Genomic DNA, 27,593 nt, shown 5'->3' with positions numbered 1-27,593 from the left:
AGATACTGCTTGTCTTCAATAAGTCATTTAATGATTTTCTGTGTAATTTTTGTCACTTGCTGATATACTTTTCCCATAAAATACATGTATCTGTCAACAAATCATTATTAACGTTCTTATGTAGGTAACATCTGAATATACGTTTGCTGGTAACAATTTTCTTTAGATTCATACTGTATCAACCCTACTAATCATTAATTTCCTCTTTCTTGTTCAGGTGTTTCCTTATAGTATGGAAGAATCGGTATCAGGTCCTTCCTCGCCTTCAACGGCTTGGCAACCAGCCGCACAATCTCCGAGCTCTAGGATACAAAGGGGTGACACTGGTGACCTTGGAGTTACAGAACAACATTCATCATTTTCCCAGGATGCTCCCGCTGCCGAGGAAGGGGGCTCACAAACTGATTTGGATGTGCCATACCCAGACTTGGCCCCAGTGGTATTCTTCTGCCTCAAACAGACAACAACACTGAGATACTGGTGCATCAAAGTGGTTTGTAATCCATATCCTCTTTGCAGTGTTGATAAGCATTCTGATAAGTTGTCTTCCTTTGCTATGATGGTGTGTGGAAGTTTATGTATGATATTGAAAGAGTTTGGTGAACATAAACCAATGCTATTGAGCCGAGTAGGAAATTGAATAAGTATGACATAAAGGGGTACTCTGCCCCTAGACCTCTTATCCCTATGCAAAGGCGGGACTCCTGCAATCTTGGCTGGGCTCTCCGGACATCCGGTGCATGGAGCGAACTTCGCTCAGCGCTGGATGACAGGTTTGCGAGGCGGAGGCTCGTGACGTAACAGTCCCACCCCGTTTGTGATTTCATGACGACGACCCCTCAATGCAAGTCTATGCAAGTCTATGCACCCAATGCTCTAAACAAACGCTGGGTGCAGCAGGGAGATTGTGTGTGTGTGTGTGTGGGGGGGGGGGGGGGGTCCCCAGCAGTGGGACCCTTGCAGTCAGACATCATAGGGGATAAGATGTCTGGTGGACCTAAAAGCTCTTGCTTCAGCTTCTAATCATCTTAAAAGAGATATAACATATTACAAAAATACCATAACAAAAGTATAACATCAATGAGTATTTACAAGCAAAACCCATTGACGTTATTCTATTTAAGAAGTTGTCTACTAGAAGATTTTTGAGTTGGTTTTCTGTGTCGTCCAATGTATCATTTGATTTTGTTGCATGAAAGGTAAAACTGTTTGAGCCTTGAGGGATCTGTAACATTAGAAACATCTTTTGCAATACAATTCTATTTTTCTCCATTAGGCACCTAACCGCATTGATGCCAAAAAGATGCCAGTATGACTTAGTGTGTTTGTTAAGATGATTTCCAACTGTGGTGGTTTTTATCTTCATCTTAGTCAACAGTGAACTGAAATGTAGCAACCAGTGCCAGGCAGCTGTTGCCAAGACAAACGGGATATTTCCCAAGGGGCATCGATGTACTTGGTGAGACCTAGTTAGATCACACATGGAAAACTGTGCATAGTTCCTAGGGCACCAATGTAAAACCTAGTAGAGCTCGAGAGGTGGGCAAACAAATAATAAATAGAATGGATGGACTACAATACCCAGAAGCAATTTAAAAATTAGTGTTCTAAAACTAGATGGTTGACCTGTGACCTCAATTTAATAAGGAGGCTGTACAGAAATATCTCCCATGATCACTTTATAACCAGGACCATATCTATAAGAAGGGTAATCCTCTATGTTTACAGGAAAGAAGGTTCCTACACCAACATGTAAAGGGATTCTTTACAGTAAGAGTAGTGAGACTATGGAACTCTCTAAAGGAGGCGTTCTCATAGAGTTCCAATGGCCTGATTGACTTTCTTGACTGTAATATTAAAAATTATTGTTACAAGATTACTATAGATCCTTGGATTCATTATCATCACCAGATTAGTAGTTGAAATACTTAGTTGAAATAATTATTTCTTTGGTTACAGGGTATAAATGTTTTGCCTTAGGGACCTGTCACATATGTCTGTCGATCCGGCTCAGTGCTGAGCCAGATCACCAGCCATGACTGATGGCAAAGTATATCAGCTGTGTATGGTCCCGCACCAAGTTATTTCTGCAGGTTAGATAGGGGAACACTGCATGATACCTTCCCCTGTCTGGCCTGTGCGACTATCCCAATTGAGGTACCAGATAAATGGTCCCATTCAAAAGGGGTCAAGTTCGATCATCGGTTCCCTCCAACGCTGTAGGAAAACTGAGCCAGATCGCTGGATACATGTGATGGCACCCTTAAGAATATTAGAAGCCTTCACTGCAGTAGTCCGAGGCAACCAAAGAAAGGCAGATGGATACATTTACTGATGGCAAAATATTTTTACGGGTAGGTATCACTTTAAACTTCTGGCATGATGTCATAGTGACGTGTCAGAGGGTTTGATCGGTGGAGGTCCTGATATTAAGACCTCCAATGATTGGTAAAAGGAAAGGGCAGAAGTGCTTGGCTGGGTGCTGCATTCCTAAATATTTCTGCTCAGCTCTGCTGGGGACAACAGAGGTATATGGTATACAAATTTGCAGAAAGGCTTTAATTCAGTGTTTCCCAACCAGGGTGCCTCCGGTTGTTTGGCAAATCTACAACTCCCAGCATGCTGAGAGTTGTAGTTTTGTAACAGCCGGAGCCACCCTGGTTGGGAAACACTGCTTTAATTGAATCTGTATACAGGTGCGTTCACACTGCGGAATCTCCGCTTGCTGAATTCCGCGAGCAGAGATTCCGCCTGGCGGCCGCTGCGTGGATGCTTCGGCGCTAGGGCAGCGGGGCACTGAGCTGTCACCATTGACAGCTATGCAGTGCTCGCGGAATCCGTGCAAACAATGAACATGTTCTTTCTTTGCGCGGAACAATTTCAGTGGCAGAATTGTCCGCCGCGGAAATTCCGCAGTGTGAACGGGTCTCGCGGAGACCCATTCACACTAATGTTAAGTTCACACCGCGGAATTCTGCTTGTGGAATTCTGCGGGAATTCTGTAGTGTGAACGCACCCTACCACTTTCACAAGCTGAGTTGAGCATAAAAACTAAGGGGCACAGTATTCCTGCCCTTTCGTTTTCTTGGTCAGTGGGTCTTTTTTTTTTTTAATGATTGTTAGCCTTAAAAAAAAAAAAAAAAATAAAGGCAAATGAGGTTAGCATTATGTTTTACAATGCAATTCTATAGCAAAATAGCTGTAAATACATGGATAAATCTCTACAATGGGTTGATGTAATAATAAGACAACATGCGGTAAGTGTCAAATTGTAGGAGATTTTTTAGTTCTGTGAGTTACGTCCCCCCCCCCCCCCCCCCCCAGTTGACAGTAGTTGTGTTTGTTGTGTGGAGTTAATAGCTTTTATCAGAGATTAGTACCCTGGGACTAGTATCTTATACCTGGCACAGTAAACTTCTCCAGTTTAAATAGCTTTTGCATTGATTGTTTTTCTATAGATTTTAGGCTCGGAGACCATCAGTGATCGCAGTAGCGGCAGCAAAGTCTATTTTGTAAGTGTTTTGTTCTGAACACCAGTAAACTATAATTGCAATAGATATTTTCTTGTTATAACAGTCATGTTTTTTGTGTGTACTTGGAAGCGACTACAAAGCCTCTAATATTTAATAATGTAACGTTTATTTGCGATTTTTTTCTGTTTTGCCTCAGTAGTCAGCTCTGTATTTGCATACTGCTTTATTGGTGCATACTGATCATCTGATGGTGGTTACTTCTGTCAATAATATTCAAGCCTCCGGTAGCAATTTTCTGTTTCCAGAGAAAGCCAGACAAGACTGCGACATACTATGTGATGCAGACAGGACTCTGTGAGTCCACACGCGATGATTCAATATACTCCATCAGAGCACTCATGGACTTGGAAGTCTGTTATGTATTATCGGGGGCCTTTAATTTCTTAAAAACCTTTCCAGTACATTCATAGTCTCTATTTACATTGTTTTTCCTAGATCTCAAATTAAAGTGATTGTATTATAAAGTCAATCATTAAATATAATGGAACCTACTGTGCCAATCAGCTTACCATTAGTGTTGAGCGGCATAGGCCATATTCCAATTCACAATATTTCGCGAATATATGGATGAATATTCATCATATATTCACAAAATTCGCAATATTTGCGGCCTTTTTTTTACTATGCAGCATAAAATTAGCATGCGCGTTCACCATAAAATTTGCATGCGCATGCGCACTTTCGCGTGATAAAAGAGCTAAAAGAAGGGAGGGATCAATATGTGCGGAGCTGGAAGCAGGGAGGGATGATCACTGTAATGTGTACTGTGAAAAAAAACGCATTGCGAATATTCATGCCCAACACTGCTTACCATCAGTTGTCTCACTTCTCACATCCATTGCAACCAGTTGACTTTGCCAAGGAAGGCGAAAAAAGGAGGGATTCTGAAGAGCGCTACTGGGTGGGAATGTTGAATAAATATCAAAGAATGCCTGCGGTAACACATTACTGATGTTTAGTCAAATGAAAGTTAAAATTATACAGGGCAATGCATTTCGGCGCGTACTCACGCCTTCCTCAGGTCCACAAAAATTACTAGGGAACACATATACAAATGCAGTAGTTAGTATATAAAATATGGTGAAAAATACAGGGGGACATTACATTCTTAAAACATAAATATGCATATGTCACCTGACATGGGCAGGTTAAGGGTGTTTAAACCTGCCCATGTCGGGCGACATATGCATATTTATGTTTTAAGAATGTAATGCCCCCTGTATTTTTCACCATATTTTATATACTAACTACTGCATTTGTATATGTGTTCCCTAGTAAATTTTGTGGACCTGAGGAAGGCGCAAGTACGCTCCGAAACACGTTGTCCTGTATCATTTTAATGATCATTTGAATAAACATCAGTCCTGTGTTACTGCTGGCATTCTTTGATATTCATTCAACATTCCCACCCAGTAGCGCACTTCACAATCTCTCCTTTTTTCACCATTTTCGCCATTTTCCTTCCATACCCCTTGGGACCACGGACAAAAAGGGACCAGAGCAGCAAACTTTTCCTGCACATCCTCATAGCCCACGAGACTAGGTGTACTTTCCTCACTGTATACCCACAGAAGGTCAGTACAACACCTTGAGTGGTGGTGGTGGGTATTTACAGTTGGCATCCATTTCTTTGGCTACTAAATATTACACAAGAGAGCGCCCCGCTTTTTCTCCTTTCTTCCTTTTCTCTTTGCCAATGAAGGAATCTGACATCTATACTGTTCACCTGCCGTGACCAAAATGTTGGATAACACATGGATGGCTAACATCTGCCAGTGAGAGCCACTATTTGTCAGCAGATCTGGCTTATAGATGGTTCCAGTTAGGGATTTCCCCCTTTTCAGAATTCAGCAGTAAAATTAGCGTTAATCTTTGTTAGAGACTCACATGACTCAGAATTTCACAAACAATTACTTCTGTACACTTAGGCTTCTTTCACACTACAAAATTCTCCGCTTTTAAACATCCGTACGAAGTTCCGTCTGAAAACCAGCTAAAAACGGCAGTAACAAAATCTTATACGTCTGTTAGAAAATCCCATTATAGTCTATGGGATTTTCTAATAGCCGTTGAACCCGTTATAGTCCGTTATTGATAACGGCCGTTATTTTGTGACGGAAGATAGTTCGGAAGAAAATAGTTCATGAACTATTTTCTTCCGAACTATCTTCCGTCACAAAATAACAAACATTTAGAAGTTATGCTGGAACATACATACATAGGGGGAGATTTATCAAAACCTATCCAGAGGAAAAGTTGCCCATAGCAACCAATCAGATTGCTTCTTATATTTTTTCAGAAGCCTTTTCAAAAATGAAAGAAGCGATTTGATTGGTTGCTATGGGCAACTCAGCAACTTTTCCTCTGGACAGGTTTTGATAAATCTCCCCCATAATACATACATACATAAACACATTGAGGACACATTGAGGAGATTTGTCAAAAAATGTGCTGAGGTAGGTAGAGTGGTGCAGTTGCCCATAGCAAAATGAAAGTAATCTGATTGGTTGCTATAGGCAACTCTGCTCCTCTTCCTCGGCACAGGTTCTGATACATTGATACATTTCCCACATTGACATATATATATATATATATATATATATATATATATATATAGTTTTATAGTCCAGTGTTAATCCATGTCACACAATCACATTCCAATAAGAATGAAACAAAAGAATTGGACCTCCAACATGTCAATGGGATTCAAAGCGCAGGACACACAAGTAAAGGGATCTGAGGTTTATTCACCCATAATGCAACGCGTTTCACAGATAGACTGCTTCATCAGGCATACTCAGGTGAGTACGAACACACAATATATAGGGCTCATGGATTAACCCTTAAAAAGAAAACCTTAAAGGGACCATGATCCCATTACATACAAAAGGAATTTAAAATGTAAGTAAAAAACATCTGTAATCAAATGAATATATAAATAGAAAAATCCATAATCATATATAGTATGATGAATAACAACAGATAAAAGATTCATACAAATAAAAAATATAATTAATCATATACACCTATATGCAAAAAAGACTGTTATTGCCATGAAAGAGAGACAGGTCTCCTAAATGAAGGAAAAACCCCTCTCCTCTCATGGGGAGAACAGTCAATATTTATTTTGAGTTTGATAATATTATTTAAAGGCAGAGGAGGGGCTGTGCGATGGGGATTCGATTTGCCCCTAGTTATGCCAATTTGGTCATGGGGCGATTCAAGTCCTCATTTATCGCACAGTCCCCCTTTTTTCGTTATGTTCTGTTTTTTTAGGCGATTTATTGATGACTTGTTTTTCATATGGTCTGGGACGGCTAAACAAGCCGAAGGATTTGTGGAAGAAATTAATTTCAATAATTGGGGTCTAAAATTTACATTGCATTATTCGGTTAATAATATTGAATTTTTAGATCTGTGCATCAAGAAAGATGATAGGTCATATTTTGACGGAAACTTTTTTTTTAAGTCAGTAGACGTAAACAGTCTCCTTTCCTTTAATAGTTCTCATTTCCCCAAATGGATCCACAATGTACCTTATGGTCAATATCTCCGAGTCAGAAAAAACTGCACCCATGACAGCGATTTAAATAAACAAGCATCAATTTTACAATATCGTTTCATCAATAAAGGCTACCCGAAAACTATATTAACCCAAAACTTTCAACAGAGTTAAAGGAAAGCAACAAGTTTCTTTGGTGCAACCGAAATCATCCAATATTACATCTACAACTGTAAATACGTTAAATGTACACACAGAAAAAATTAAGGACAATTCGAATACATTCAATATTAGGAAAACCTTTACTAAACATTGGAGCATCCTTTTGGATGATCCGGTGCTTAGGAAGGTGCTGCCAACTTAGCCGAATTTAACATTCCGGAGGTCCAGTAATTTACGGGAACCTGAAAGCCCCAAGTAAGTTGAAGTCATTACGGAGGACAGATAAATTAATATCAACAAATTCCACTAGTAATATGATAGGTACTTATCCTTGTAACCACAAAAGATATTTGTGTTGTTCGATGATTGGTGCCGGTTCCAATGTCTTTTCTTCGAACCAAGCGAATAATAATAAAAAAATATAAAATTATCTGTTAACATGTATCTGTGGTTTGCAATATGTGGGTGTTTTCAGTGTGGTTCAGACCGTGCGGTCCCGCATGAACAAACACAGATTTAATATTCAACATAATTTTATGCTTCATAGTTTATCTCGTCATTTTTCATTAAAACATAATCGTGATATAAAATTGCTCAAACTTATGATTATTGAGACACTTCATCCTCATATCAGGAACAGATTCCAGAGTCTCTTTACATGTTTTTGGTATTTTTTATTAATGTATGTGCAAATGAATTGTATTTTATTGTTTAGAAATATTGAATGTTCTCCCCTGAGAGGAGAGGAAAGGAATTTTTCCTTAATTTTGGAGACCAGTCTCTGTTTCATGGCAATAACAGTCTTTTTTGCATATAGGTGTACGGTATATGTTTAATTATATTTTTCTATATCTTTTTTTCATGTATGAATCTTTTATCTGTTGTTATTCATCATACTTTATATGATTATGTCTTTTTCTATTTATATATACATATGATTATGGATGTTTTTTACTTGCATTTTAAATTCCTTTTGTATGTAATGGAATCATCATCCCTTTAAGGTTTTCTTTTTAAGGGTTAATCCATGTGCCCTATATATTGTGTGTTTATACTCACCTGAGTATGCCTGATGAAGCAGTCTATCTGTGAAACGTGTTGCATCATGGGGGAATAAACCTCAGATCCCTTTACTTGAATCCCATCGACACGTTGGAGTTCCTATTCTTTTGTTACATTGATTTGGACGTGGAGCAGCTGCAGATGCCTTGCTATCATTGCTTTTTCCCATTGTTGCACTTGGTTGAGTGTAACTTGTTGCGGTAAGCGCTATCTCTGCTCAATCTAACTGTGTGCAATAACGGTATCACACTGCGGAGTGTTGTCGGTCTTTTGTTTCAATTCCAATAAGAAGACCTATATAACATTTTTGATTTTGATTAGATATATATTGGGCAGAGCTGTTATTGCAATAACAACATAGTGGATCCAACCATCATTACTACCGTAGGTCACCTACGCGTTGCCGCTATACGCGACGTCACCATCACACTGGACATGGCTGGAACAGCTCAAGTGTTGGTTTCATGGAGCCAGACAGCAGAGTGCTTTGCTTTTATAGGAAGACCTTTGTTCTGCCCGATTCAAAAGGATGCTTCTCTTTTCTCTGATTTATATGATCAAAAGAGTCATCAAAGACGGCAACGTTTACACCTCCAGCTCAGGCATTGAGTCTATATACTCCATCTCCCCCAGGAAGAGACGCTGACATTTATATCTCTTCATCTTTTATTTTCCTTTGGGGTTATGCAAATAGTCAGGAAGAGGCTTTAAATGCATTTCCAAATGTGGTGCTAAGGTGGAGATTTTACTAGGCTGTTATGGATAAATAGTAAGTCAGCAAACTGGTGTGCGGGAGCTGAACACTTGCAAGAATGAATTTATGCTACTTAGTCCAGTGTTTAGTAACCAAGGTGCCTCCAGCTGTTGTAAAACTACAACTCTCAGCATGCCCGGACAGCCTGTGGCTGTTCACATAATTTTTTGCTGTTTTATGGCTCAAAAAACACATTGATGCACCCATGACACAATCACAGGGTTCTCATGAGATATATTGGCAGCCAAATAGACTGCCTCTCTAGTTACGGAAACCTCCGGGTTTCCGGGACTTGGGACGTGACATAACGCCATGCCCCCTCCATTCATGTCTATGGGAGGGGGCGTGACGCCCCCTCCCATAGACATGAATGGAGGGGGCGTGGCTTGATGTCACGTCCCCAGTCCCGGAAACCCCGAGGTTTCCGAAACTAGAGACGCAGTCCCCGCATAGAATGCGGGTGCTGCAGGGAGATCGTGGGGGGGTCTCAGCAGCGGGCCCCCCGCGATCAGACATCTTATTCCCTATCCTTTGGATAGGGGATAAAATGTTTTTCCCCGGAATACCCCTTTAAAGTGGAGATTTTTTTTTTTTAAATGGTGCCATTATACAGATTTGTAAATTACTTTAATTTTAAAATATTAATCCTTCCAACTATGTTTAGTTCTTTCCAATCTGACCACAGTGCTCTCTGCTGCCACCTCTGTCTGTGTCAGGATCTGTCTAAAGCATGAGTCAATCCCCATAGCAAACCTCTCCTGGTCTAGACAGCTCCTGGCATGGACAGAGGTGGCAGCAGAGAGCACTGTTTTCAGACTGGAATGAACTACACAACTTCCTCTGAAGCATACATCAGCTGATAAGTACTGGAAGGATTAAGATTTTTAAATAGAAGTACCGTATTTTTCGCCGTATAAGACGCACTTTTTCTTCCCCAAAACTGGGGGGAAAAAGTCGGTGCGTCTTATACGGCGAATACACCCCTATCGCGGCGGTCCCTGCGGCCATCAATGGCCGGGACCCGTGGCTAATACAGGACATCACCGATCGCGTAGATGCCCTGTATTAACCCTTCAGACGCGGCAATCAAAGCTGACCGCCGCGTCTGCAGGGAAAGTGACACAAACCCGGCTGTTAAGTCGGGCTGTTCAGGACCGCCGCGATTTAACCGCGGCGGTCCCGAACAGCCCGACTGAATAGCCGGGTTAGTGCTTACAGGACACCGGGAGGGACCTTACCTGCCTCCTTGGTGTCTTCTCCGTTCAGGGATCCCCTGTATGGCCGGCGCTCTCCTTCCTCGTCATCACGTCGTCGAGTATGTGCGTCGGCGTGCGTAACGACATGATGACGGCGACGGAGAGCGAGGATACCCGGCCGGCAGCAGAGATGTTCCGGAGTGATGGGGACACGGCGACAGTGATGGAGCGACATCCAGGGCAGCGGTGACGGGTCCGGAGTGGCGGGGACACGTGAGTATTACTTCCTATGCAGTGGTCTTCAATCTGCGGACCTTTGGCTGTCCAGGCATGCTGGGAGTTGTAGTTTTGCAACATCTGGAGGTCCGCAGGTTGAAGACCACTATTGGGTTAAAAATCTTTAATTTTTTTCGATTTTGCACCTAAAAATAGGGTGCGTCTTATACGCCGGTGCGTCCTATAGGACGAAAAATACGGTAATTTACAAATCTGTATAACCTTCTGGAGCCGATTGATTGGAATTTTTTTTTTCTTCCTCCAGAGTACTCCTTTAAGCAGCTGAAGTCCAAAAACATAATTTAACATCATTTTACAAATGACATACATATAAAATTAATCTGTATGTTAAAATGAAGTTTCAAAGTTGATTTTGCTTTGAAACTGTATTAGTTTATCTGTCTCATTATAATCCAGAGCTCTGCTCCCTATTCTTTGGGTTTCAGAAGTATAAACTCCCAGCATCCTTTCCATTTGCATTTCTGAGAACTGTATTCCTTAGACCAGGAACAGTACAATAATTTGGTATAGTTGCTGTAGTTACTGACTTTCATTATAGGATTTCAGCTAAGATCTTAGGGATGTGTCTGTCGACGAGTTCGGCCTAAACTGGGGCGATTCTTCTTTTTATTAGGTTTTATCTCATCTGTGATGGTTGAGGAGCAAACTGTAGTCTTCAATTTTATTCTTGCTGTAAAATATGGAAACATAAAACCAATGGACCCATTTGATATCAACAGGACCCATCAGGATTTGTTGTGGTCCATTGGTAACAAATTCATCATAGATGTCATGTCGAAGAAGGGAAGGTACTGTATTTACTAGTGTGAACAGAGCCTTCAATAGGCTGTGTAATGTTAAAAATCTATTTTCGGATGCACTTGACCACAGTGGAGATCAGTCACAAAGAGTTTTTCCCACTCTGGAGGATCTGACCTGTCCTACATTACACAGACATCCCATTAATTTGAATGGACAGTGTGCAATACCTTATTTCCCCTCTGATGGCACTATAGGGACTGATGAACATTTATTGCCAGATACATACACAGAATTCAACTGATCAATGGGGATCCTGGAATGTTTGATCAGTTTACTGTCAAAGATCACAGATGCAGGACTGGTGCAAGGATTTTTTCCACCCAAGGCAAAAGCTACTTTTACTGCCCCCTTGACTCCTCCTGTTGACATGCCCCACCTTACTACTAGTGTTGAGCGGCATAGGCCTATTTGAATTCGCTATATTTCGCGAATATATGGATGCATATTCATCATATATTAGCTAAATTCGCATATTCGTAATACTCGCGGTATATTTTAACATATGAAAAAATTTGCATATACAAAATTTGGCATATGCAAAAATTTGCATATGCAAATTTTGGCATATGCGAAAATTTGCACGCCAGTCTCACACAGTAGTATTAGAGCCTTCTTTACACCACACAAGCTGGAAGCAGAGAGGGATGATCACTGTGATGTGTACTGTGGGAAAAAAAACTAATATTCGCAATTGCGAATATATAGTGCTATATTCGCGAATATTCGCAAATTCGCGAATATGCGATATTCGCGAATAAAATTCAAAATGTGAATATTCGCGAGCTACACTACCTACTACTGGGATAACACACTGCAACAAACCTCCTCCTCATGTAATCCCAATACTACTGGGTTGACACAACCTAACAAACCTCTTCCTCATGTAATCTCCTTACTACTGGGGTGACACACTGTAACAAACCCCCTCCTCATGTAATCACCTTACTACTGGGGTGGCAGCTTTGTGGCTGTAAGGACCTGGAGAAATAACTCTTACGGAGGGCAGAACAGTACCCCCATCAAGAGGGCGCTCTAGGCAGCTGCCTATTTTGCCTAAAGGGTGAGCCAACTCTGCACAGATGAGTAGATGTCCTAAAGTTCATTTCAGATCAGTTTTCTTCGAATCAGCTATCAGATTCCACCTCTGTCGAGCTAATAGTAGGAGCCGCCATTTTGAGGCAAAGCTCAAAATGTTCAAATTCACAAAATAGCAAATTTTTGAGGATATTCACAACGTGATTCACCCAAATTCCATTCCTGCATCTCTAACATAACTCCGTCCAACAAAAGGCATTGACCAAAATGGACAACCCACTTATTTGTGCCTTTACATTGTTTGAAGAATATAGCAAAATGGAGTTATAGCAGTCAACACAGAAGCTCCTACAATATCCTTAAAACAACAAGCAGTCCACAGCAGTAAACCTTATCTTATACCGTGGTGGCCCTAGGGTGCGATACCATATGATTAGCTAAGTCCAAAATAGAACTGCACTTACCACTTCAGCACAGGTAAAATCGTAGTCTTATTCAGTGTGAACTTGTAGGTGCAAATATATCTTAACAAGAACGGGCACGCAGCATATCAGGTCAAATTGGGTTACAGCGCGCACAACAGCTGTAACCCAGTTTAACATGATAATGGTGAGTGCGGCCTGTTCTGTTTCCTAATAATTGTTTACATAATAGGTTTTCCTCGTAATGTCCTCATTTCTAAGCAATATATTATCAGACATCACAATTGAAGGGGCTGGCACAGGTGATCTGAGACAAACAAAAATATTGCTTACTGTATCGTCAATATGACCCTATCTTCACAGCAGTATACCATGATAAGAAGTCTTAAAGTATCTTGGCACGGAGTAGCGATGATTGACTCTGTGAATAGTCCTAACTGTTACGCCGAGCGCTCCGGGTCCCCGCTCCTCCCCGGAGCGCTCGCTTCACTCCCTCCGCTGCAGCGCTCCGGTCACGTCCTCTGACCCGGGGCGCTGCGATCCTGCTGCCAGCCGGGATGCGATTCGCGATGCGGGTAGCGCCCGCTCGCGATGCGCACCCCGGCTCCCCTACCTGACTCGCTCCCCGTCTGTTCTGTCCCGGCGCGCGCGGCCCCGCTCCCTAGGGCGCGCGCGCGCCGGGTCTCTGCGATTTAAAGGGCCACTGCGCCGCTGATTGGCGCAGTGGTTCCAATTAGGGTTTTCACCTGTGCACTTCCCTATATTACCTCACTTCCCTTGCACTCCCTTGCCGGATCTTGTTGCCTTAGTGCCAGTGAAAGCGTTCCTTGTGTGTTCCTTGCCTGTGTTTCCAGACCTTCTGCCGTTGCCCCTGACTACGATCCTTGCTGCCTGCCCCGACCTTCTGCTACGTCCGACCTTGCTTCTGCCTACTCCCTTGTACCGCGCCTATCTTCAGCAGCCAGAGAGGTGAGCCGTTGCTAGTGGATACGACCTGGTCACTACCGCCGCAGCAAGACCATCCCGCTTTGCGGCGGGCTCTGGTGAAAACCAGTAGTGGCTTAGAACCGGTCCACTAGCACGGTCCACGCCAATCCCTCTCTGGCACAGAGGGTCCACTACCTGCCAGCCGGCATCGTGACAGTAGATCCGGCCATGGATCCCGCTGAAGTTCCTCTGCCAGTTGTCGCTGACCTCACCACGGTGGTCGCCCAGCAGTCACAACAGATAGCGCAACAAGGCCAACAGCTGTCTCAACTGACCGTTATGCTACAACAGTTGCTACCACAGCTTCAGCAGTCATCTCCTCCGCCAGCTCCTGCACCTCCTCCGCAGCGAGTGGCCGCTCCTGGGATACGCTTATCCTTGCCGGATAAATTTGATGGGGACTCTAAGTTTTGCCGTGGCTTTCTTTCCCAATGTTCCCTGCATCTGGAGATGATGTCGGACCTGTTTCCCACTGAAAGGTCTAAGGTGGCTTTCGTAGTCAGTCTTCTGTCCGGAAAAGCCCTGTCATGGGCTACACCGCTCTGGGACCGCAATGACCCCGTCACTGCCTCTGTACACTCCTTCTTCTCGGAAATCCGAAGTGTCTTTGAGGAACCTGCCCGAGCCTCTTCTGCTGAGACTGCCCTGTTGAACCTGGTCCAGGGTAATTCTTCCGTTGGCGAGTATGCCGTACAATTCCGTACACTTGCTTCAGAATTGTCCTGGAATAATGAGGCCCTCTGCGCGACCTTCAAAAAAGGCCTATCCAGCAACATTAAAGATGTTCTGGCCGCACGAGAAATTCCTGCTAATCTACATGAACTTATTCACCTAGCCACTCGCATTGACATGCGTTTTTCTGAAAGGCGTCAGGAACTCCGCCAAGATATGGACTCTGTTCGCACGAGGCGTTTCGTCTCCTCGGCTCCTCTCTCCTCTGGTCCCCTGCAATCTGTTCCTGTGCCTCCCGCCGTGGAGGCTATGCAGGTCGACCGGTCTCGCCTGACACCTCAAGAGAGGACACGACGCCGTATGGAGAACCTCTGCCTGTACTGTGCTAGTACCGAACACTTCCTGAGGGATTGTCCTATCCGTCCTCCCCGCCTGGAAAGACGTACGCTGACTCCGCACAAAGGTGAGACAGTCCTTGATGTCTACTCTGCTTCTCCACGTCTTACTGTGCCTGTGCGGATGTCTGCCTCTGCCTTCTCCTTCTCTACAGTGGCCTTCTTGGACTCTGGATCTGCAGGAAATTTTATTTTGGCCTCTCTCGTCAACAGGTTCAACATCCCAGTGACCAGTCTCGCCAGACCCCTCTACATCAATTGTGTAAATAATGAAAGACTGGACTGTACCATACGTTTCCGCACGGAGCCCCTTCTTATGAGCATCGGATCTCATCATGAGAGGATTGAACTTTTGGTCCTCCCCAATTGCACCTCGGAGATTCTTCTTGGACTTCCCTGGCTTCAACTTCATTCCCCAACCCTGGATTGGTCCACTGGGGAGATCAAGAGTTGGGGGTCCTCTTGTTCCAAGAACTGTCTAAAACCGGTTCCCAGTAACCCTTGCCGTAACTCTGTGGTTCCTCCAGTAACCGGTCTCCCTAAGGCCTATATGGACTTCGCGGATGTTTTCTGCAAAAAACAAGCTGAGACTCTACCTCCTCACAGGCCTTATGATTGCCCTATCGACCTCCTCCCGGGTACTACTCCACCCCGGGGCAGAATTTATCCTCTCTCTGCCCCAGAGACTCTTGCCATGTCCGAATACGTCCAGGAGAATCTAAAAAAGGGCTTTATCCGTAAATCCTCCTCTCCTGCCGGAGCCGGATTTTTCTTTGTGTCCAAAAAAGATGGCTCCCTACGTCCTTGCATTGACTACCGCGGTCTTAATAAAATCACGGTTAAGAACCGCTACCCCTTACCCCTCATCTCTGAACTCTTTGATCGCCTCCAAGGTGCCCACATCTTCACTAAATTGGACTTAAGAGGCGCCTATAACCTCATCCGCATCAGAGAGGGGGACGAGTGGAAAACGGCATTTAACACCAGAGATGGACACTTTGAGTATCTGGTCATGCCCTTTGGACTGTGCAATGCCCCTGCCGTCTTCCAAGACTTTGTCAATGAAATTTTTCGTGATCTGTTATACTCCTGTGTTGTGGTATATCTGGACGATATCCTAATTTTTTCTGCCAATCTAGAAGAACACCGCCAGCATGTCCGTATGGTTCTTCAGAGACTTCGTGACAACCAACTCTATGCCAAAATTGAGAAATGTCTGTTTGAATGCCAATCTCTTCCTTTTCTAGGATATTTGGTCTCTGGCCAGGGACTACAGATGGATCCAGACAAACTCTCTGCCGTCTTAAATTGGCCACGCCCCTCCGGACTCCGTGCTATCCAACGCTTTTTGGGGTTCGCCAATTATTACAGGCAATTTATTCCACATTTTTCTACCATTGTGGCTCCTATCGTGGCTTTAACCAAGAAAAATGCTGATCCCAAGTCCTGGCCTCCTCAAGCAGAAGACTCCTTTAAACGACTCAAGTCTGCCTTTTCTTCGGCTCCCGTGCTCTCCAGACCTGACCCTTCCAAACCCTTCCTATTGGAGGTTGATGCCTCCTCAGTAGGAGCTGGAGCTGTTCTTCTACAAAAAAATCCTTCCGGGCATGCTGTCACTTGTGGTTTTTTCTCTAGGACCTTCTCTCCAGCGGAGAGGAACTACTCCATCGGGGATCGAGAGCTTCTAGCCATTAAATTAGCACTTGAGGAATGGAGGCATCTGCTGGAGGGATCAAGATTTCCTGTTATTATCTACACCGACCACAAGAACCTCTCCTACCTCCAGTCGGCCCAACGGCTGAATCCTCGCCAGGCCCGGTGGTCTCTGTTCTTTGCCCGATTTAATTTTGAGATTCACTTTCGTCCTGCCGATAAGAACATTAGGGCCGATGTCCTCTCTCGTTCCTCGGATGCCTCAGAAGTTGATCTCCCTCCGCAACACATCATTCCACCTGACTGCCTGATCTCCACTTCTCCTGCCTCCATCAGGCAGACTCCTCCAGGAAAGACCTTTGTTTCTCCACGCCAACGCCTCGGAATCCTCAAATGGGGTCACTCCTCCCATCTCGCAGGTCATGCGGGCATCAAGAAATCTGTGCAACTCATCTCCCGCTTCTATTGGTGGCCGACTCTGGAGACGGATGTTGGGGACTTTGTGCGAGCCTGCACTATCTGTGCCCGGGATAAGACTCCTCGCCAGAAGCCCGCTGGTTTTCTTCATCCTCTGCCTGTCCCCGAACAGCCTTGGTCTCTGATTGGTATGGATTTTATTACTGATTTACCCCCTTCCCGTGGCAACACCGTTATTTGGGTGGTCGTTGATCGATTCTCCAAAATGGCACATTTCATCCCTCTTCCTGGTCTTCCTTCTGCGCCTCAGTTGGCTAAACAATTTTTTGTACACATTTTTCGTCTTCACGGGTTGCCTACGCAGATTGTCTCGGATAGAGGGGTCCAATTCGTGTCTAAATTCTGGAGGGCTCTCTGTAAACAACTCAAGATTAAATTAAATTTTTCCTCTGCATATCATCCCCAGTCCAATGGACAAGTAGAAAGAATTAACCAGATCCTGGGTGATTATTTGCGACATTTTGTTTCCTCCCGCCAGGATGACTGGGCAGATCTCCTTCCATGGGCCGAATTTTCGTATAACTTCAGGGTCTCTGAATCTTCCTCCAAATCCCCATTTTTCGTGGTGTACGGCCGTCACCCTCTTCCCCCCCTCCCTACCCCCTTGCCCTCTGGTCTGCCCGCTGTGGATGAAATTTCTCGTGACCTTTCCATTATATGGAGAGAGACCCAAAATTCTCTCTTACAGGCTTCTTCACGCATGAAGAGGTTCGCGGATAAGAAAAGAAGAGCTCCCCCCGTTTTTTCCCCTGGAGACAAGGTATGGCTCTCCGCTAAATATGTCCGCTTCCGTGTCCCTAGCTACAAGTTGGGACCACGCTATCTTGGTCCTTTCAAAATTTTGTGTCAAATTAATCCTGTCTCTTATAAACTTCTTCTTCCTCCTTCTCTTCGTATCCCTAATGCCTTTCACGTCTCTCTTCTCAAACCACTCATCCTCAACCGTTTTTCTCCCAAATCTGTTCCTCCCACTCCTGTTTCCGGCTCCTCGGACGTCTTCTCGGTCAAGGAAATTTTGGCTGCCAAAAAGGTCAGAGGGAAAAATTTTTTTTTAGTAGACTGGGAGGGTTGTGGTCCTGAAGAGAGATCCTGGGAACCTGAGGACAACATCCTTGACAAAGGTCTGCTCCTCAGGTTCTCAGGCTCCAAGAAGAGGGGGAGACCCAAGGGGGGGGGTACTGTTACGCCGAGCGCTCCGGGTCCCCGCTCCTCCCCGGAGCGCTCGCTTCACTCCCTCCGCTGCAGCGCTCCGGTCACGTCCTCTGACCCGGGGCGCTGCGATCCTGCTGCCAGCCGGGATGCGATTCGCGATGCGGGTAGCGCCCGCTCGCGATGCGCACCCCGGCTCCCCTACCTGACTCGCTCCCCGTCTGTTCTGTCCCGGCGCGCGCGGCCCCGCTCCCTAGGGCGCGCGCGCGCCGGGTCTCTGCGATTTAAAGGGCCACTGCGCCGCTGATTGGCGCAGTGGTTCCAATTAGGGTTTTCACCTGTGCACTTCCCTATATTACCTCACTTCCCTTGCACTCCCTTGCCGGATCTTGTTGCCTTAGTGCCAGTGAAAGCGTTCCTTGTGTGTTCCTTGCCTGTGTTTCCAGACCTTCTGCCGTTGCCCCTGACTACGATCCTTGCTGCCTGCCCCGACCTTCTGCTACGTCCGACCTTGCTTCTGCCTACTCCCTTGTACCGCGCCTATCTTCAGCAGCCAGAGAGGTGAGCCGTTGCTAGTGGATACGACCTGGTCACTACCGCCGCAGCAAGACCATCCCGCTTTGCGGCGGGCTCTGGTGAAAACCAGTAGTGGCTTAGAACCGGTCCACTAGCACGGTCCACGCCAATCCCTCTCTGGCACAGAGGGTCCACTACCTGCCAGCCGGCATCGTGACACTAACTATGATAATCTTCTCATCATGCGGTGAAATGATAATAATCTGCAACATGGGGAAAGACACCGACTTCCCAGTGCTGGTCTTCATCATGTAAAATAACTAGGGACAACTACTCATCTTGTCTTCTTGTCAGCCCTCTCCAGCAGTATACTTAGAGGGTCATCAGGCTGGAGATGTTACATAATACATATATGAAGGTGCAAAACCTTTATTACATTTCTAAAAGAAAACAGAGCTTTGTTTGCTTATAATGTTCCTATAGATTATATAGCTGCCTCACACATCTGTAGTATCATATGGTCTAGCAGCGCAGTCTCCATTGAATGCACTGCCTTCCTGTTTCTTTTGTATAAGTAGGTTACGAGGTTTGGTCATTTTTAGAATATGTTTATGTCACATGAGAGAAGGTGGATCAAACTTGTTTTTTCCAGCACATCCCACAAATCGAATAGAGTTCTGGGGAATTTGGATGGTAGGCCAACACTTTAAATTCTTTGTTACTTCGTCAAACAATTCTAGAACCATTTTTGTAGTGTGACCAGGGCATAATCCTGCTCAAAGTGGCCACTGCCATTAGGGAATACTGTTGCCGTTAAGTATACTTAAAGGGGTACTCCGCCCCAAGACATCTTATCCCCTATCCAAAGGATAGGGAATAAGATGTCTGATCATGGGGTCCCCCCACTGGGGACCCCTGCGATCTCCTTGCTGCACCTGGTGTTCGTTTACAGCGTAGGATGCAGCGCCGAAGTGCCGGAGGCTCGTGACGTCATGACCGCGCCCCACTCGTAACATCATGGCCACGCCCCCTCAATGCAATTCAATGGGAGTCAGCGTGATTGCTGATCCTCCGACCCGCATCGCCAGTCATCCGGCACTGAGTGAAGTTTGCTCTGTGCACCGGATGTCTGGGGTGCCGCATCCAAGATGGCGGGGGGTCCCCAGCAGTGGGACCCCTGCGATCAGACGTCTTAACCCCTATACTTTGGATAGGGGATAAAATGTCCAGGGGCGGAGTACCCCTTTAATGTTTGTTTGTACAATGTTTAGGTAGGTGGCATGTGTCACTATTACATCCACATGAGGCGCCATTACAAGGTTACCCAGCAGAACATTATCCAAAGCATCACACTGTCTACACAGGTGTGTCACCCCCCCCCCCTCCTCCCCCCAATAGTGCAGCCTGGTGTCATCTCATCACCAGGTAAGTAATGCACATGCATGCAGCTGTTTCCAAAATGTATGGTAAAATGTGATCACACCATGTCACCTCGTTTCTTTGTTCCATTGTCCAATGCTGATGTTCATATACCCATTGTAGGTGCTTTAGGCATTTGGCACAATCTAGCATGGGCACAATGACAAATCTGGTGCTACACCCTTCTGTCAAAGCCACCATTAACTTTTTATATCAAAGTGTCCCATAGTAACTCTTCTATGGGATCTGATCAAATGGGTTTGTCATTAATGAATCTTGGGTTTCCATTAGCCCATTTCCGGATCAACTATTGTCCTTCATTGGACCACTTTTGGTAGATACTAACTGCTGTATACTAGGAACACCTCACAAAACCCGATGTTTTGGAGATGTTCTGACCCAATCATCTAGCCATCACTATTTGAACTTTCAGAGAAAACTTCATCCTTAGAGTCACCTGTCTTTTTTGCTGCAAGAAGTGACTGTACACTGCGTACCTAAATTCCCCGGCAAGGCACCATTGCCATGAAGTGATGGTTTCTTGACAATGTTATGGGAAAAGAAAAAAAACTCAAAATAGGAGAGCAGACATGTTCCACTATAAAGTGCATATATAAAATACGATATTCCAAATGCACTTACTTCACTGAGGAGGGTTCTTATGTCCTAAACCCTCCTCAATCCTGCATGCCTTCAAACACTAGGTCTGAACACCGTTTTATGAAGCCGGGCATTTCCCTTGTTTTCTCTTTCTTTCCACTCCAAAGCTATTTTTTGAAGAGATTTCAAATGCAGCCGAAAATTCAGAAATTCTCATTCCTTTATCAAATCCGAATTTATTATACAAAAAAATGCATAAAAAATGTAAAAGAGTACTAGTACTAAAACATGCATACTAGTACTTTTATATTTTTATGCATGTTTTAGTATAAAAAATTCGTATTTGATAAAGGAATGAGAATTTCTGAATTTTAGGCTGCATTTGAAATCTCTTCAAAAAAGACCTTTGGAGTGGAAAGAAAGAGAAAACAAGGGAAACGCCCGGCTTCATAAAACGGTGTTCAGACCTAGTGTTTGAAGGCATGCAGGATTGAGGAGGGTTTAGGACATAAGAACCCTCCTCAGTGAAGTAAGTGCATTTGGAATATCATATTTTATGTATGCACTTTATAGTGGAACATGTCCACTCTCCTATTTTGAGTTTTTTTTTTTCCTTTTCCCATTGCTGTATTCGGAGGGGCTTCTGCACTGACCGAAGGGGGTTGAAGCGGACAAGGAACCACAGGGGATAGTGAAATAGGAATTTTAAGATTGTGAGTGGTTTGTTGCTGAAAAATTCTTGGACCGCTCCCGAAAAGTTTTTTCTGTGCTTTGTTGATGTTGACAATGTTATAGCAGACAGGCATGTCCACTTAGTCTGAAATAGTACAGTCTCTTCTCTTCTAATGGAAAGTTCAGAATGGATCCGGCTCCTATTCACAACTCTCCTGAGATGTTTGGATGGGATAGGCATTGCAGGGATACAGGAGAAGTATGAGTCACCACAAAAATGGACTTATAGTGAAAAACTGTTTCCATGGAAACCAGTTTTCAGTGAAATGTGACAGGGCAAATATTTCGTAGATGCCGACTGTAACCCTTTCTTTGCCAAAAGGGCAAGAACAAATTGCAAATGATCACATAAGGTCTAGCACAAATACACATACATGTAAACATTATAAAATAAAAAAAAATGTGGAACACTCACTAACATACTAACAAGCCCGAAGTCCTGCTTAACTATTACTGTATATACATGTATAGTGCCAACTAATGCTACGCCCGTCAACCTGTTTAATCATGATACCGTCAAGTTCCGGTGGGCCCAGACATAGGCAGGCTGCTATTATAATTGACACAGCTATAATAACAAAGTTATATGCCCGCTTTTCGGGATACCAGTTCAGTGCACTGTTTTACTAGTGCCTGGAATTTTCAATCAGAAGATTTACCTCTAGGACTTGACAGCTTTATTGGAACCAGAGTACTGAGAAACTCAGTAGCAACTATTGATTTTCTAGTCCAAAACAAGAAAGCAGTGGGCTAAGACTGGAGGAAAGCCAGTACTGTGTTAATAGCATGAACTCACATGTCTCAATCTATTGCATGGCAGAGGGAAAATCTTGTGGAAGGCGGAAGGATTCTACTTCTCTGCTGTTATAATCCCACAAAGTTATATTCTGCATATTCCTATTCTTTTTTGTGTTCTTATTGAATATTAAAGCAGTAACAGTATAGAGTACCACTGCCATACATTGTCATGCTAGAGGCATCTGCTCATTGGTTTTATTGCTCACACACTAGAATGCACAGTAACTCCAACAATCGCAATTATATAAAAATTATCTCAGTACACTTCCACATGAACACACTATTAAAAATAATGATACACAGTATCAATAGTGCCATACAGCAACCTTATAAATAAAATCTCCCTCTATTTTATGGTGGACTCAACGATTGTGACTAGGGATGAGTGAATCGAATCTGACGAACCCGAATTCGTTACAAATTTCAGTAAAAACTCAAATGGCAACGAATGCGAATATCGCCGTGATTCGACCACGCAAATCATTTCATTAAACTCCATTTAGTGCGGTCCAGGCTTCAGGGCATCTAAAATGGCGGATCCACTATTGAGGACATGGGGCAAGGAATCCTGGGAAGGCGGGTAGGCGGGATGACCCTTAATCACATGCAGGAATGCAGCCTATCAGCAGCCAGTGGCCCCTGTGATGTCACAGCCCTATATAATCGGCAGCCATCTTGCGGCCAGTCACTTCAGCCTTTTATTGCAGAGAGAGAGAGAGAGGGGCAGACAGCAGTGTGTGTTGCACAGAAAAAGGTTTTTACAGCAGCAATTAACCTCCCAGTGACATCAGTGTTCTGTTGCAGAGAGAGAGAGGGACAGAGAGCAGTGTGTGTTGCACATAACAGCATTTTTACAGCAGTGATTCACCTCCCAGTTACATCAGCGTTCCATTACAGAGAGGGACAGAGACCAGTGTGTTGGACAGAAAAGCTTTTTTACAGCAGTGATTCACCTCAAGCCCAAATCCAGCCTAGTAGCACTAATAGGGAAGGGAGTGAGATTGAGAGAGAAAGTGCAACTTTGGGTGTAGCACACAGCGACTGTGTGCTGCAGCACTGGTGTGTACAACAACTGTAAAGCTAATAGTAGCCAGCCAGTTAGGGTGAGCAGAGCACTAAAATAAAATTGTTATTAAATGCTTTTTTTAGGACCCATTGGAAGGCAAGTCTGGTGCCAGCAGCCACAGTTATTCATGCTCCAAGTAGTGGAGGTGTTAAGATTTTTAAGTAGAAGAAAATTACAAACCTGGAAAAAAAAATGTGAAACCAACTAATGGCAAAACATTAATCTCAGAGTTCCCCTCACTCAGGATTATGGAACGGACTGTTGCAGAAATGTCTACAACTTAAACTGCCCCCATTTTAAATCTACCGTTGATGAACTTGTCATACATAATACTACCTCTTGTTTTTTAGCATTTTTATCACAGATGTTAGTGTTTTTTGAAGTTTGTATTTTTTGCACTTGTATGTTCTGTAATCAGGGCTGTAGCTTCAATGAGGCGAGTGAGGCGATCGCCTCAGGTACGCTGTTGCAAGGGGGCGCAAGCGGGTCCAGCACACATTACACTGAGGCATTGATTCCCAACCAGGTTGACAGGAAACTCTGATGGGAAATATGGCGCTAACATTTTTAGATTTTTTCTGCCCAAACCTGCGGATCTGTGAGTCACAGGCGTGCAGGCAAGGCGGGAGGGAAGTCTGTGTGACTCTGATCAGTGAATATGTCATTTGTCATTTACATAAGTCGCTGCATCTACATAAGAAAATATTTAAAGAATTGTTCAGTAAGGGTGTCCCACAAATTTTTTTTTTTCCAAGGGGTGCTCCAAGCCAAAATGGGGGAATTACAATTTTCTGTTCTTTGCCTCAGGAGCAAAAAAGAGCTAGCTACAGCTCTGTCTGTAATGCCCATCATGTAACAATGTTTATCACTTATCTGATAGCTGTTATAAGAGCTTTGTAGTTTGCAGACTTTGTTTAAAGAAGTTTTATAATTTATGAAAAGTGACTTATTTAATAAATAATCGTAATTTTACATTTTAATAGGCTACAGATAAATAAGCACTTATTTACATAAATAAAAACTACACAGCTGTCTGGTTTGGGGTGTGAATGTGAGAGATTCGTTAGATAGCCTGGATATGAAGAGTGCTGTAGAAGTGACACTTATGTGAAGAATTCTTACAAAAACATCATAGGTGTCCATAGCCATTAAATCATTTAATTAAAGTGCTGATTTAACTCTAAGTAAGGTTTGTCGTGTTTCATTCAGGCTTCAGTTTTCGAGAACATTTGTAGTTTGCAGACTTTGTTTACAGACGTTTTATAATTTATGAAAAGTGACTTGTACATTTTTAAATAATATTTAATATAATTTAAATAAATAATTTCTATACATAAAAGCCAGGTAAGAAGTCCAGAATGGAAGGTAATTCTTGTCACTACATTCTAATGGCATGAAGGAAATTTCCAAAAGAATCTGCATGCATTATAAGCGAGTTTTCAGCATAATTTTTCATGCTGCAAAATGCCCCCCCCCCCCCCCCGGTTTATACTCGAGTGAAAAAAAAAATACTGTTGGGTTGTGGGGGTTGGGGACTGGGGCTTGGCTGGGCGGTCCATTTTCGCTGCAGGGACCATACGACTAGTGACGCTGCATTGACGCCGCCGCACAGGGACATCCGTGCACAGCAGACATCCTTGACATCAGGGGCGTCCCTGCGCACGGGCGTCCCAGCGAGTCATCGTCAATGCAGCGTCACTAGTCTGGGGCCGGCCCGGAGTGGAGAAGAGGGCCTCTCGGTGAAGATGGACAGCCCAGACCAGCTCACCCTCCCCCCCGGAATGCAGACGGTCCCTGCAGCTACTAAGCAACAGGACCAAGAGAACTGGGGAGGTGAGTAGACAATGAGGGGGGCCTATATGATGATGGAGGGGGCAGTCTGGATGATGACAGGGGGATATAGACTGGGAGTGATGATGATAGGGGGGGTTTGACAGGGGGTGATGATGATGGTGGTCTGGATGATAACAGGGGGGTGATGTATTTTCCCCCCTAGACTGATACTCGAGTCAATACGTTTTCCCAGGTTTTGGGTGTGAAAGTAGGGGCCTCGGGTTATATTCGGGTCGGCTAATACTTGAGTATATACGGTAACAGTACTATTTCACTAACCCAGCACACACCCTATGCGTGTTACAGCAAGGCAAAGTGTTCTACACCCCTATTGAGGCTCTCTGTAGCCCAAAAATAGCCGTTTTTAATAGCCATTTGCAGCGCATAAATTCGGATCAAACCAAATTTTGGGGGGAAAATTCGGCGAATCGTCCGAATCGAAAAATTTTCTCATCTCTAATTGTGACAATAAGTTGGTTCAAACAGCATAGCTAAGTAACTAGATATAGTTTACTTAAAGGAGTTATGTGGTGCATGACAACTTATCCCCTATCCAATGGATCTCCTGCATGGCACCCCAGCTCTCTGAAGCTGTCTCGGTTACAGTAGGAAGTGGTGGCCGACACGCCCCTCAATGTATCTCTATGGGAGAGACAGAGATACAACATTCCTGTATTTCTGCCTCTCCCATGGAGATACATGGAGGCTTTGTGCAGGGGACAATCTCTTTGCACAGAGTGGAAATCGCTCCATGCACTAGGAGAGCGGGACGCCGTGCAGGAGATGGTAACTCTCGTGGTACCTCAGTGGCAGATTTTGTATGATTTATAGAACTAAAATAAAACTGCATAAAGTAATCATTTTTGTTTCCAGATGCCTACTAGTGTTAAATTACACATGCAGGTATTGGGAGTCTAAATCACTTTTTCAAAGTGCTCCAAAAAGTAGCAACAAGTTTTGGAAGTAGCAACAGGTTTTAAGCCTGGCAATTGAAGATGCCATGTATTTTGCCAAGCGTTCCAAAAATATCACTTTTCGGAGTTGCAACATAGTGAAGTGAAGAATATACAAGGGAAAAACAGGGTGTGCTCCCCTGGGTGAATCTGGTGCAATTTTGGACAAATGCAGAACTCGATCAAAACGCACTCACCTGAATGTGTTGTGCAAATAGAGGTACAACTCTCAGAATGCTTAATCAGAGTTCGTGTGGCGGCGGCTGCTGAGGCTCCCGGCATCCCAGCGCAAAATGAAGATACAAGAATTCCAAGAAAGGGAGGTAAATTGCGCAGCCACCAGACGTAATACCTACTTTATACCTATCAAGTTTACGTCTGGTGGCAGCGTAATTTTCCTCCCTTTCTTGGAATTTTTGTATCTTAAATTAGTGAAGAAGGAATAGCTTTTGTATGAAAAGCCAGAAAAAAAGCATCCCTTTTTTATGGGGATCATAGTTTGTGTATGTGTAGGCCTGGCTGGTAGTAGCAGCAGCAGTAGCAACAGTGGTGGACTGGTAGGAGTTGTAGTAGCAAGCAGACAACAGGCTGTAGTGGACTGGATGTACGTTTAGTAGCCAGCCGACACTAAGCTGTAGTGGACTGGAAGTTCTTATAGTAGTTAGCGGACAGCAGGCAGTGGTGGACTGACAGGATTTCTAATATCCAGCGGACAGCAGGAGGTGGCGGACTGGTGAGTGTTGTAGTAGCCAGAGGACAGCAGGGTTTGTGGTAGTACTGTCTAATCAGTGGTTTCATGTCAATGGTCTAATATGGTTACCCAGAAGTCCATGGGGTCTAAACTCATGGTGTCTGCCAAAGAAAGGCACAGCTTAGGTATGCATCAACCTGGATTAAGATAGTTATTTACATCCCTTTGGGGACGATTCATGTCAGAATGTCAGATGTAAAACTTTGTCAACAGGTACTGCAACATGAAGAAGCTGCTGCTGCTCCTGTCTCTTGCAGAGGTAGTGCTGGCAGAGGGAGAAGAGCATTAAGGGATTATCAAACTCCTCATTTTCTGCACCACTATTCTTAGCATGAACTTCCAATGTCTGAAAATTGGCTACTTGCTCCCCTCAGTATATCCACCATGATTCCTTACAATATAACCATGACACTGTGGTATCCCGGTACCACATCCTATATGGTACCTATGTATGTGTGGGTCCCCACAGCCAGAGTCCCTGTCACTAGGGATCCCTGTCACTTAATTAACCCCTTGTCGCCTCTATTTCTACTAATAGACCAGTGGTCTATATAAGGTTAATGTAAATATAATGATATATCTGTAAATAAATGGTTAATTACCTGTGCCATAGTGTTGCAGGACCTGCGGGTCATGTGACTAGGTGAACTCTATGGTATTAAGCTTAAGGACCTTTGGAGGTCCTGTGACGTAAGCAATCCCATTACTCTCTGTAATGGTGAATGGCAGATGCTCGGAGCAATCGGATTCACCCCGCCCCCTGCCCATATAATGGAGCGGCGGCCATGTTTCTCTCTCTTACCTCGTGGGCTGTCATGAGAGAAGGAT

The 27,593-nt window shown here is 44.1% G+C and overlaps 1 protein-coding gene across 2 annotated transcripts in view; it reads left to right on the top strand.

Moving 5' to 3' along the window:
- The window catches only part of CACNA1I (calcium voltage-gated channel subunit alpha1 I), a 721,300-nt gene that overhangs the window by 54,311 nt on the left and 639,396 nt on the right, over positions 1-27,593 (top strand). For both annotated transcript variants that reach the window (XM_056524026.1, XM_056524025.1), the window contains exon 2: positions 218-504. In XM_056524026.1, coding sequence (XP_056380001.1) covers positions 233-504 — 272 coding nt within the window. In that variant the 5' untranslated portion in view covers positions 218-232. The remainder of the gene's footprint in view (positions 1-217; positions 505-27,593) is intronic.

The sequence above is a fragment of the Hyla sarda genome, chromosome 6 (genome assembly GCF_029499605.1).
Source record: "Hyla sarda isolate aHylSar1 chromosome 6, aHylSar1.hap1, whole genome shotgun sequence".
In the NCBI taxonomy this organism is placed as follows: domain Eukaryota; kingdom Metazoa; phylum Chordata; class Amphibia; order Anura; family Hylidae; genus Hyla; species Hyla sarda.
The sequence above is the reverse complement of the archived record's forward strand: the minus strand, read 5'-3'. Positions and strand labels throughout refer to the sequence as shown.